General features: G+C 42.1%; 1 protein-coding gene across 7 annotated transcripts in view; it reads right to left on the bottom strand.

Moving 5' to 3' along the window:
* Window positions 1-6,622: 6,622 nt before the first annotated feature.
* dlg4b (discs, large homolog 4b (Drosophila)) overlaps window positions 6,623-12,428 on the bottom strand; it is an 80,749-nt gene continuing 74,943 nt past the window's right edge. For all 7 annotated transcript variants that reach the window (XM_029117592.2, XM_013131319.4, XM_034290499.1 and 4 more), the window contains 2 exons: window positions 9,805-9,896; window positions 6,623-7,655 (listed from right to left, as the gene is read on the bottom strand). In XM_029117592.2, the coding sequence (XP_028973425.2) occupies window positions 7,549-7,655; window positions 9,805-9,896 (199 nt within the window). In that variant the 3' untranslated portion in view covers window positions 6,623-7,548. The remainder of the gene's footprint in view (window positions 7,656-9,804; window positions 9,897-12,428) is intronic.

Consider the following 12,428-nt stretch of genomic DNA (forward strand, 5'->3'; position numbering starts at 1 on the left):
GGTTGTGTGGTTGTGTGTGTGTGTGGGGTTAAATATGGTTGTGTGGTTGTGTGGTTGTGTGTGTGTGGGGTTAAATATGGTTGTGTGGTTGTGTGTGTGTGTGGGGTTAAATATGGTTGTGTGGTTGTGTGTGTGTGGGGTTAAATATGGTTGTGTGGTTGTGTGTGTGTGTGGGGTTAAATGTGGTTGTGTGGTTGTGTGTGTGTGGGGTTAAATATGGTTGTGTGGTTGTGTGTGTGTGTGGGGGGTTAAATATGGTTGTGTGGTTGTGTTTGTGTGTGTGTGTGTGTGTGTGTGTGTGTGGGGTTAAATATGGTTGTGTGGTTGTGTGTGTGTGTGTGAGAGTGTGGGGTTAAATATGGTTGTGTGGTTGTGTGTGTGTGTGTGTGTGTGAGTGTGGGGTTAAATATGGTTGTGTGTGTGTGTTTGTGGGGGGGGGGGTTAAATATGGTTGTGTGGTTGTGTGTGTGTGTGTGGGGGGTTAAATATGGTTGTGTGGTTGTGTGTGTGTGAGAGTGTGGGGTTAAATATGGTTGTGTGGTTGTGTGTGTGTGTGTGTGTGAGTGTGGGGTTAAATATGGTTGTGTGTGTGTGTGTTTGTGGGGGGGGGTTAAATATGGTTGTGTGGTTGTGTGTGTGTGTGTGTGAGTGTGGGGTTAAATATGACTGGTAGAAAGGTGATTGGAACAAACATTATCCAATCACCTTTCTACTAGTCATATTTAACCCCACACACACACACACACACACACACACACAACCATATTTAACCCCCCCCCCCCACACACACACACACACAACCATATTTAACCCCACACTCACACACACACACACACACACACAACCACACACAACCATATTTAACCCCACACACACCGTTAGTGCTGTCTGAAGGCCTGGAGATGATGAGATGTTAAATGGACCTGTGCCTTGTTAGTGCTGTCTGAAGGCCTGGAGATGATGAGATGTTAAATGGACCTGTGCCTTGTTAGTGCTGTCTGAAGGCCTGGAGATGATGAGATTGAAACGTGCAGGTGACATTCAACTGAGCCGTCCATAGTTTTTTCTAGGCCTGTTACTGTACAAATAACTACTATAATAATATATTACTGTACAAATAACTACTATAATAATATATTACTGTAACAATAACTACTATAATAATATTTTACTGTACAAATAACTACTATAATAATATTTTACTGTACAAATAACTACTATAATAATATATTACTGTAACAATAACTACTATAATAATATTTTACTGTACAAATAACTACTATAATAATATTTTACTGTACAAATAACTACTATAATAATATTTTACTGTACAAATAACTACTATAATAATATTTTACTGTGCTAATTTAATACGGCCACCTGATTTCTCACTTTTGTGTCCAAAGATACACATACACGTCAGGTCAGCCACACACACACATACACACACACACACACCCCCTCACACTCTGACACCCCCTCACACTCTGACACCCCCTCACACCCTGACACCCCCTCACACTCTGACACACCCTCACACTCTGACACACACTCACACCCTGACACCCCCTCACACTCTGACACACCCTCACACCCTGACACCCCCTCACACTCTGACACCCCCTCACACCCTGACACACCCTCACACCCTGACACACCCTCACACTCTGACACACCCTCACACCCTGACACACCCTCACACCCTGACACCCCCTCACACTCTGACACACCCTGACACACCCTCACACCCTGACACACCCTCACACCCTGACACACCCTCACACTCTGACACACCCTCACACTCTGACACACCTTCACACTCTGACACACACTCATGTTTGTTTTTTAATCCTTGCAGGGAGCGTAAAAATCATTCACTATTTCCCCCTAAACTCAAACACTTACCCTAAACCCTAACACTTACCCTAAACCCTAACACTTACCCTAAACCCTAATACTTACCCTAAACCTTAACACTTACCCTAAACCCTAACACTTACCCTAAACCCTAACACTTACCCTAAACCCTAACACATACCCTAAACCTTAACACTTACCCTAAACCTTAACACTTACCCTAAACCTTAACACTTACCCTAACACTTACCCGTACACTAACACTTACCCGTACCCTAACACTTACCCTAACACTTACCCGTACCCTAACACTTACCCTAAACCCTAACACTACCCTAACACTTACCCTAACACTTACCCGTACACTAACACTTACCCGTACCCTAACACTTACCCTAACACTTACCCATACCCTAACACTTACCCTAAACCCTAACACTTACCCTAACACTTACCCTAACACTTACCCTAACACTTACCCGTACCCTAACACTTACCCGTACCCTAACACTTACCCTAACACTTACCCTAACACTTACCCGTACCCTAACACTTACCCGTACCCTAACACTTACCCTAACACTTATCCTAACACTTACCCGTACCCTAACACTTACCCTAACACTTACCCGTACCCTAACACTTACCCTAACACTTACCCATACCCTAACACTTACCCTAAACCCTAACACTTACCCTAACACTTACCCTAACAATTACCCGTACCCTAACACTTACCCTAAACCCTAACACTTACCCTAACACTTACCCGTACCCGTACCCTAACACTTACCCTAACACTTACCCGTACCCTAACACTTACCCTAAACCCTAACACTTACCCTAACACTTACCATAAACCCTAACACTTACCCTAACACTTACCCTAAACCCTAACACTTACCCTAACACTTACCCTAACACTTACCCATACCCTAACACTTACCCGTACCCTAACACTTACCCTAACACTTACCCGTACCCTAACACTTACCCTAAACCCTAACACTTACCCTAACACTTATCCTAACACTTACCAGTACCCTAACACTTACCCTAAACCCTAACACTTACCCTAACACTTACCCTAACACTTACCCGTACCCTAACACTTACCCTAACACTTACCCTAAACCCTAACTATAACCTGTACCCTAACCAACATAACCTAACCCTAATGCCTAATCCTAAACCAAACTCCCAATACCTGAACCTAAAACAAAACCCGATAGTAACACCATTCCCATTTGTAAGTTTCACCCTAACACCTCAGCCAAAAATGATTGGCTGGATTGTTGGATTTTACTGTCTTTGTAGACAGTTCTGGTCCCCACATGTATATTAAAACAAGGAAAACACAGACATGGAGAGACAGACACACATGTTGGTTTGGTGAGGAAGTGTCTTTGTTGAGGACTTCCTGGAGGAAAGATGGTGGGAGGGATCTCAGGGGGAGAACAGAAAAGAGAAAGAGAAAAAAAAACTGAACTAGAACAGCAGAGAGAAGGAGAAATACTCCTGTATTAGAACGACAGAGGGAAGGAGAAATACTCTATTGTATTAGAATGACAGAGAGAGACACAGAGAGAAAAAAACTATTTCACTTACTGGAAAGAACCAACCCAAAAAACACGGAGCAAATAAACAAAGAGTACACAGTGGCAGAATACCGGACCAATTAAGAAAAACCATGACTATGTACAGACTCAGTGATCATGGTCTTGACTTTGTACAGACTCAGTGATCATGGTCTTGACTATATACAGACTCAGTGATCATGGTCTTGACTATGTACAGACTCAGTGATCATGGCCTTGACTATGTACAGACTCAGTGATCATGGCCTTGACTATGTACAGACTCAGTGATCATGGCCTTGACTATGTACAGACACATTACCCCAACCGATCAAACAGATCCACAAATCATTCCAAAATACAATTCAAATAAAACATAAATAAACTCCCATTTCTGTCAGGTAAACTACCACAGCAATAAGTGCTGGGCCCTGCTGCCCAGTGAAAAGGCAACAGGAGCACAAAATAACATTTTAAAAGTAGACAGTATTTATTTATCCCTTTGAAAGGTTTCTATCTAATGCTTACTCTAATGTTTTTATTAATATTTTGTATTTTCTACTTGATTTCACAATGAACTCAGATGTTTCCCACACAAATAAATCCCTTTAATTTAAAATGAAATGTTAGTAGAATGAATAGAGGAGTGAGAGAAAAGAAGAGACAGAGAGAGAAAGAGAGGGAGGGAGATTTAGAAACAGGAGAGAGAGAGGGAGATTTTAAAACAGGAGAGAGAGAGGGAGATTTTAAAACAGGAGAGAGAGAGATTTAGAAACAGGAGAGAGAGAGAGAGAGATTTAGAAACAGGAGAGAGAGAGGGAGATTTAGAAACAGGAGAGAGAGAGAGAGATTTAGAAACTGGAGAGAGATTTAGAAACAGGAGAGTGAGAGATTTAGAAACAGGAGAGAGAGATTTAGAAACAGGAGAGAGAGAGGGAGATTTAGAAACAGGAGAGAGAGAGGGATATTTAGAAACAGGAGAGAGAGAGAGAGATTTAGAAACTGGAGAGAGATTTAGAAACAGGAGAGAGAGAGATTTAGAAACAGGAGAGAGAGATTTAGAAACAGGAGAGAGAGAGGGAGATTTTGAAACAGGAGAGAGAGAGAGAGATTTAGAAACAGGAGAGAGAGAGATGTTGTATGTGTGTTCAATCAGGTTGTCTTGGTGCTCCCTTTAGTGGACAGAACAGAAAATACATCCTTCATGTAGACTCCACCTCTATGGTGACTCCACCTACGTTTTGACTCCACCTCTATGGTGACTCCACCTACGTTTTGACTCCACCTCTATGGTGACTCCACCTACGTTTTGACTCCACCTCTATGGTGACTCCACCTACGTTTTGACTCCACCTCTATGGTGACTCCACCTATGTTATAAATCCACCTCCTTGTTGACCCCATCTACCAGTTGACTCATTATAGACTGTCTGTGTGTGTGTGTGTGTGTGTCTCTGTCGCTGTGTGTGTGTGTGTGTTTGTGCCAGTGTGTGTCTGTGTGTGTCTGTGTGTGTGTCTTCATAGTACAGCAAAATCATCAGACTGCTTTTATCTGTGGTCTGACTCAAACATCTGTCTGATAAAATTCCTAATCCGAAGTCACAAGAACAATCAAACACAAACCCCAGACAGGCTTTTCTATAGAATTTATTTCAATAATTTATAGTATATTTACAACAAGAGATTTAATTCACTGAAACAAAGCAGGTTAATCTCGCTGTTACAGAATAATAAATACTTTGAATGATAATTAAATCTGGTGGGAGACAGGGTCTGTCCTGCCCCTACATAGTGCATCCACGTGCTGTGAACCTGTTTCATGACACGTGCCTCAACGTGAGCAGAACAGATAATAATACTACACTGCCATCCCATCTCTGTGTGTGTGTGTGTGTGTGTGTGTGTGTGTGTGGGGAGGGGGGTGTCTGTGTGTGTGTGGGGGGGGTGTGTCTGTGTGTGTGTGGGTGGGGGTTTGTCAGTGGGTGTGTGGGGGGGTGGGGCAGTGAGTGTGTGTGTGTGTGTATTTGTGTACATGGGTTTGTGTGTGTGTGTTATGGATAGACCATTCTTAGACCCTGATATGTTCTAAACCAAGAGAACTGAGTCGGTAACCATGACTACTACATAGAGGATGTGTGTAACCATGACAAACAAACCGTTTCACCTCTAGAGTTTGTTCTTCTATTACACAAAGTGTAGTCCAGTCCTGACAGACAGCTTGGAGTTGTGGGTAGTGTAGTCCAGTCCTGACAAACAGCTTGGAGTTGTGGGTAGTGTAGTCCAGTCCTGACTGACAGGAAGTAGTAGGTTGTGGGTAGTGTTGTCTGGTTCTAACAGAAAGCTAGGGATTGTGGATTGTGTAGTCCTGAATAGATGTTTTGAGCCCCATAGATTGATTACAGTCAGATATGTCTGTATTTACAAAATCACACACGCACACACACACACACAAATAAATATAATAAATAATAATTCCCAAATAGACACATAAACCCAAATACTCCTCAGTATTCAGTACCTCCATCCCTATACAACCTTTAACCCTAACTAGCACACACACAGACACACAAACACACACATACACAGGCACACATTCTCTCTCTCCCACACACACACACACACACACACACACACCACACACAGTTATATAACAAAAGGTCTATAATAATTTCTAATTTGATAGAAATATAAATGTACTGTCTCTAATAATCTGTAGTGTCCCAAAGTAGTGCAGTACAAAGGGAATAGAATGAAAATAAGTACTACATAGTAACTACATAGGGAATAAGGTGTGAGACATAGGGAATAGGGAGTGAGACATAGGGAATAAGGTCTGAGACATAGGGAATAAGGTGTGAGACATAGGGAATAGGGAGTTAGACATAGGGAATAAGGTGTGAGACATAGGGAATAGGAAGTGAGACAAAGGGAATAAGGTGTCAGACCCTGGGAATGGGCAAAATAAATATGGAATAGGGTGTGATACATAGGGAATAGGGTGTGAGACATGGGGACTAGGGTGTGAAACATAGGGAATAAGGTGTGAGACATAGGGAGTAGGGTGTGAGACATAGGGAGTAGGGTGTGAGACATAGGGAGTAGGGTGTGAGACATAGGGAGTAGAGTGTGAGACAAAGGGAGTAGGTTGTGAGACATAGGGAGTAGGGTGTGAGACAAAGGGAGTAGGGTGTGAGACATAGGGAGTAGGTTGTGAGACATAGGGAGTAGGTTGTGAGACATAGGGAGTAGGGTGTAAGACAAAGGGAGTAAGGTGTGAGACAAAGGGAGTAGATTGTGAGACATAGGGAGTAGGGTGTGAGACATATGGAGTAGGGTGTGAGACATAGGGAGTAGGGTGTGAGACATAGGGAGTAGGGTGTGAGACATAGGGAGTAGATTGTGAGACATAGGGAGTAGATTGTGAGACATAGGGAGTAGGGTGTGAGACATAGGGAGTAGGGTGTGAGACATAGGGAGTAGGTTGTGAGACATAGGGAGTAGGTTGTGAGACAAAGGGAGTAGTTTGTGAGACAAAGGGAGTAGGGTGTGAGACATAGGGAGTAGGTTGTGAGACAAAGGGAGTAGGTTGTGAGACAAAGGGAGTAGGGTGTGAGACATAGGGAGTAGGTTGTGAGACAAAGGGAGTAGGGTGAGAAGTAGTACACTACATCAGGAATAGGCCCTCATTGGGATGCACTCTGACAGAGATAGAGAACATATTACAGAATACTTTTTTTGCATTTTTATAAATATATTTTTCGTCCTTCTATCTCTCAATCTATTATTTAGAGAGAAAAGCATACTCTCTCATCCTCTGTCTGAGGTTGACTGCATGGTAAGTGTCCTTTAGAAACAGTCCTTTCTTCCCAGATCCAGACAAGAGACATGAAGGCAGAGAATGTGGATCTTCTCTCTCTTACAGTAGCTCTATCTCCCTCTCTCTTTCTCTCTCTGTCGTTGTCTGGGAGATGGTATCCACAGCAATTGTGGTGACAGTATCCTTATAAACAGTAGTCAAGGTGGTGGTCTCATGAGTCTTTTTATACAACCCAGGTGTATGAACTCCTCTGCTGCTCTCCTCTTCTCCTCTCCATTCCTCCTTCTGTCTCCTCCTCTATAGACGTTCTCTAGCTGGTATCCATATGTATGGTCCACTTTGCTCCTCGATCACAGTCTTCACCATGTGATAGACCTCTTCAAAACTCCCCCCTTCTACGATAGCTACATACACAAAGAGATAGAGGTAGGGTAAGACTGTTGTGATACAGGCCAGGCATAACGGGAGGGTTGTGATAGAGACCTGTCATAATGGGGGGGTTGTGATAGAGGCCTGTCATAATGGGAGGGTTGTGATAGAGGTCTGTCATAATGGGAGGGTTGTGATAGAGGTCTGTCATAATGGGAGGGTTGTGATAGAGGTCTGTCATAATGGGAGGGTTGTGATAGAGGTCTGTCATAATGTGAGGGTTGAGATAGAGGTCTGTCATAATGGGAGGGTTGTGATAGAGGTCTGTCATAATGGGAGGGTTGTGATAGAGGTCTGTCATAATGGGGGGGTTGTGATAGAGGTCTGTCATAATGTGAAGGGTTGTGATAAAGGCCTGTCATAGATAGAGGCCTGTCATAATGGAAGGATTGTGATAGAGGTCTGTCATATTGGGAGGGTTGTGATAGAGGCCTGTCATAATGGGAGGGTTGTGATACAGTTCTGTCAGAATGTGAGGTTTGTGATAAAGGCCTGTCATTGATAGAGGCCTGTCATAATGGAAGGATTGTGATACAGGTCTGTCATAATGGGAAGGTTGTGATAGAGGTCTGTCATAATGTGAGGGTTGTGATAAAGGCCTGTCATAGATAGAGGCCTGTCATAATGGAAGGATTGTGATAGAGGTCTATCATATTGGGAGGGTTGTGATAGAGGTCTGTCATAACGGGAGGGTTGTGATAGAAGTCTGTCATAATGGGAGGGTTGTGATAGAGGTCTGTCATAATGGAAGGATTGTGATAGAGGTCTGTCATATTGGGAGGGTTGTGATAGAGGCCTGTCATAATGGGAGGGTTGTGATACAGTTCTGTCAGAATGTGAGGTTTGTGATAAAGGCCTGTCATTGATAGAGGCCTGTCATAATGGAAGGATTGTGATACAGGTCTGTCATAATGGGAAGGTTGTGATAGAGGTCTGTCATAATGTGAGGGTTGTGATAAAGGCCTGTCATAGATAGAGGCCTGCCATAATGGAAGGATTGTGATAGAGGTCTATCATATTGGGAGGGTTGTGATAGAGGTCTGTCATAACGGGAGGGTTGTGATAGAGGTCTGTCATAATGGGAGGGTTGTGATAGAGGTCTGTCATAATGGAAGGATTGTGATAGAGGTCTGTCATATTGGGAGGGTTGTGATAGAGGCCTGTCATAATGGGAGGGTTGTGATACAGTTCTGTCAGAATGTGAGGTTTGTGATAAAGGCCTCTCATAATGGGAGGGTTGTGATAGAGGCCTGTCATAATGGGAGGGTTGTGATAGAGGCCTGTCATAATGTGAGGGTTGTGATAAAGGCCTGTCATTGATAGAGGCCTGTCATAATGGAAGGATTGTGATACAGGTCTATCATAATGGGAGGATTGTGATAGAGGTCTGTCAGAATGTGAGGTTTGTGATAAAGGCCTGTCATAGATACAGGCCTGTCATAATGGAAGGATTGTGATAGAGGTCTGTCATATTGGGAGGGTTGTGATACAGGCCTGTCATAATGGGAGTGTTGTGATAGAGGCCTGTCATAATGGGAGGGTTGTGATACAGGTCTGGCATAATGGGAGGGGTTGTGATAGAGGTCTGTCAGAATGGGAGGCTTGTGATAGAGGTCTGTCATAGTGACAGGGTTGTGATAGAGGTCTGTCCTATTGGGAGGCTTGTGATAAAGTTCTGGGATAATGGGAGGGTTGTGATAAAGGCCTGTCATAATGGGAGGGTTGTGATACAGGTCTGTCATAATGAGAGGGTTGTGATAGAGGCCTGTCATAATGGAAGGATTGTGATACAGGTCTGTCATAATGGGAGGGTTTTGATAGAGGTCTGTCATATTGGGAGGGTTGTGATACAGGTCTGTCATAATGGGAGGGTTGTGATACAGGTCTGTCATAATGAGAGGGTTGTGATAGAGGCCTGTCATAATGGGAGGGTTGTGATAGAGGTCTGTCATAATGGGAGGGTTTTGATAGAGACCTGTCATAATGGGATGGTTGTGATAAAGGCCTGTCATATTGGGAGGGTTGTGATACAGATCTGTCATAATGTGAGGGTTGTTAGTTTTAGGGTGTGTGTGTGTGTGTAAGGGATTTCAATGTTGTGTGTACATAACACAAATATGTTACCTGAGAAGCATTCTATAAAGTCCTGTTCCAGTTTAACTGCCCTGTCCAGAGCTTTTCTGGCCTGTTCCTCTGTCAGTCGCTTGTTAAGATCACTGGAACACACACATAAATAGACAAAAACATAAACACACACAGAAAGACAAAAACATTCACACACACATATTGACCACAAACATGTATTAATGTGTCCTGTAGTCCAACACCATATGAATGTGTCTTACAGCTCCAGAAACAATTAAGAGACCACTACAAATTTAACGCTTGTGTTCCTCACTCAAAACTAGGCTTTTCAACTTTTTTGGAAATGAAAGAAAAAGGGGCAGTGATCATGACTTACAATATATTCACACACACACTGACATACAGTATATTCAAACACACACTGACATACAGTATATTCAAACACACACTGACATACAGTTTATTCAAACACACACTGACATACAGTATATTCACACACACACTGACATACAGTATACTCACACACACTGACATACAGTATATTCACACACACACTGACATACAGTATATTCACACATACTGACATACAGTATATTCACACACACACTGACATAGAGTATATTCACACACACTGACATACAGTATATTCACACATACTGACATACAGTATATTCACACACACACTGACATACAGTATATTCACACACACTGACATACAGTATATTCAAACACACACTGACATACAGTATATTCTCACACACACTGACATACAGTATATTCACACACACACACACACTGACATACAGTATATTCACACACACACTGACATACAGTATATTCTCACACACACTGACATACAGTATATTCACACACACTGACATACAGTATACTCACACACACACTGACATACAGTATATTCACACACACACTGACATACAGTATATTCAAACACACACTGACGTACAGTATATTCACACACACACTGACATACAGTATATTCACACACACACACACTGACATACAGTATATTCACACACACACACACTGACATACAGTATATTCACACACACTGACATTCAGTATATTCACACACACACTGACATACAGTATATTCACACACACACTGACATACAGTATATTCACACACACACTGACATACAGTATACACACACACACACACACACTGACATACAGTATATTCAAACACACACTGACATACAGTATACTCACACACACACTGACATACAGTATATTCTCACACACACTGACATACAGTATATTCACACACACACTGACATACAGTATATTCACACACACACTGACATACAGTATATTCACACACACACACACACACACTGACATACAGTATATTCACACACACACTGACATACAGTATACTCACACACACTGACATACAGTATATTCACACACACACTGACATACAGTATATTCACACATACTGACATACAGTATATTCACACACACACTGACATACAGTATATTCACACACACTGACATACAGTATATTCACACATACTGACATACAGTATATTCACACACACACTGACATACAGTATATTCACACACACTGACATACAGTATATTCAAACACACACTGACATACAGTATATTCTCACACACACTGACATACAGTATATTCACACACACACACACACTGACATGCAGTATATTCACACACACACTGACATACAGTATATTCTCACACACACTGACATACAGTATATTCACACACACTGACATACAGTATACTCACACACACACTGACATACAGTATATTCACACACACACTGACATACAGTATATTCAAACACACACTGACGTACAGTATATTCACACACACACTGACATACAGTATATTCACACACACACACACTGACATACAGTATATTCACACACACACACACTGACATACAGTATATTCACACACACTGACATTCAGTATATTCACACACACACTGACATACAGTATATTCACACACACACTGACATACAGTATACACACACACACACACACACTGACATACAGTATATTCAAACACACACTGACATACAGTATACTCACACACACACTGACATACAGTATATTCTCACACACACTGACATACAGTATATTCACACACACACTGACATACAGTATATTCACACACACACTGACATACAGTATATTCACACACACACACACACACACACACTGACATACAGTATATTCACACACACTGACATACAGTATACACACACACACACACACTGACATACAGTATATTCACACACACACACTGACATACAGTATATTCACACACACACTGACATTCAGTATATTCAAACACACACTGACATACAGTATATTCACACACACACACACACACACACTGACATACAGTATACACACACACACACACACACACACACACACACACACACACACAGACATACAGTATATTCACACACACACTGACATACAGTATATTCACACACACACTGACATTCAGTATATTCAAACACACACTGACATACAGTATACTCACACACACACTGACATACAGTATATTCACACACACACTGACATACAGTATATTCACACACACTGACATACAGTATACACACACACACACACACACACTGACATACAGTATATTCTCACA

This window comes from Esox lucius, chromosome 24, assembly GCF_011004845.1.
Source record: "Esox lucius isolate fEsoLuc1 chromosome 24, fEsoLuc1.pri, whole genome shotgun sequence".
In the NCBI taxonomy this organism is placed as follows: domain Eukaryota; kingdom Metazoa; phylum Chordata; class Actinopteri; order Esociformes; family Esocidae; genus Esox; species Esox lucius.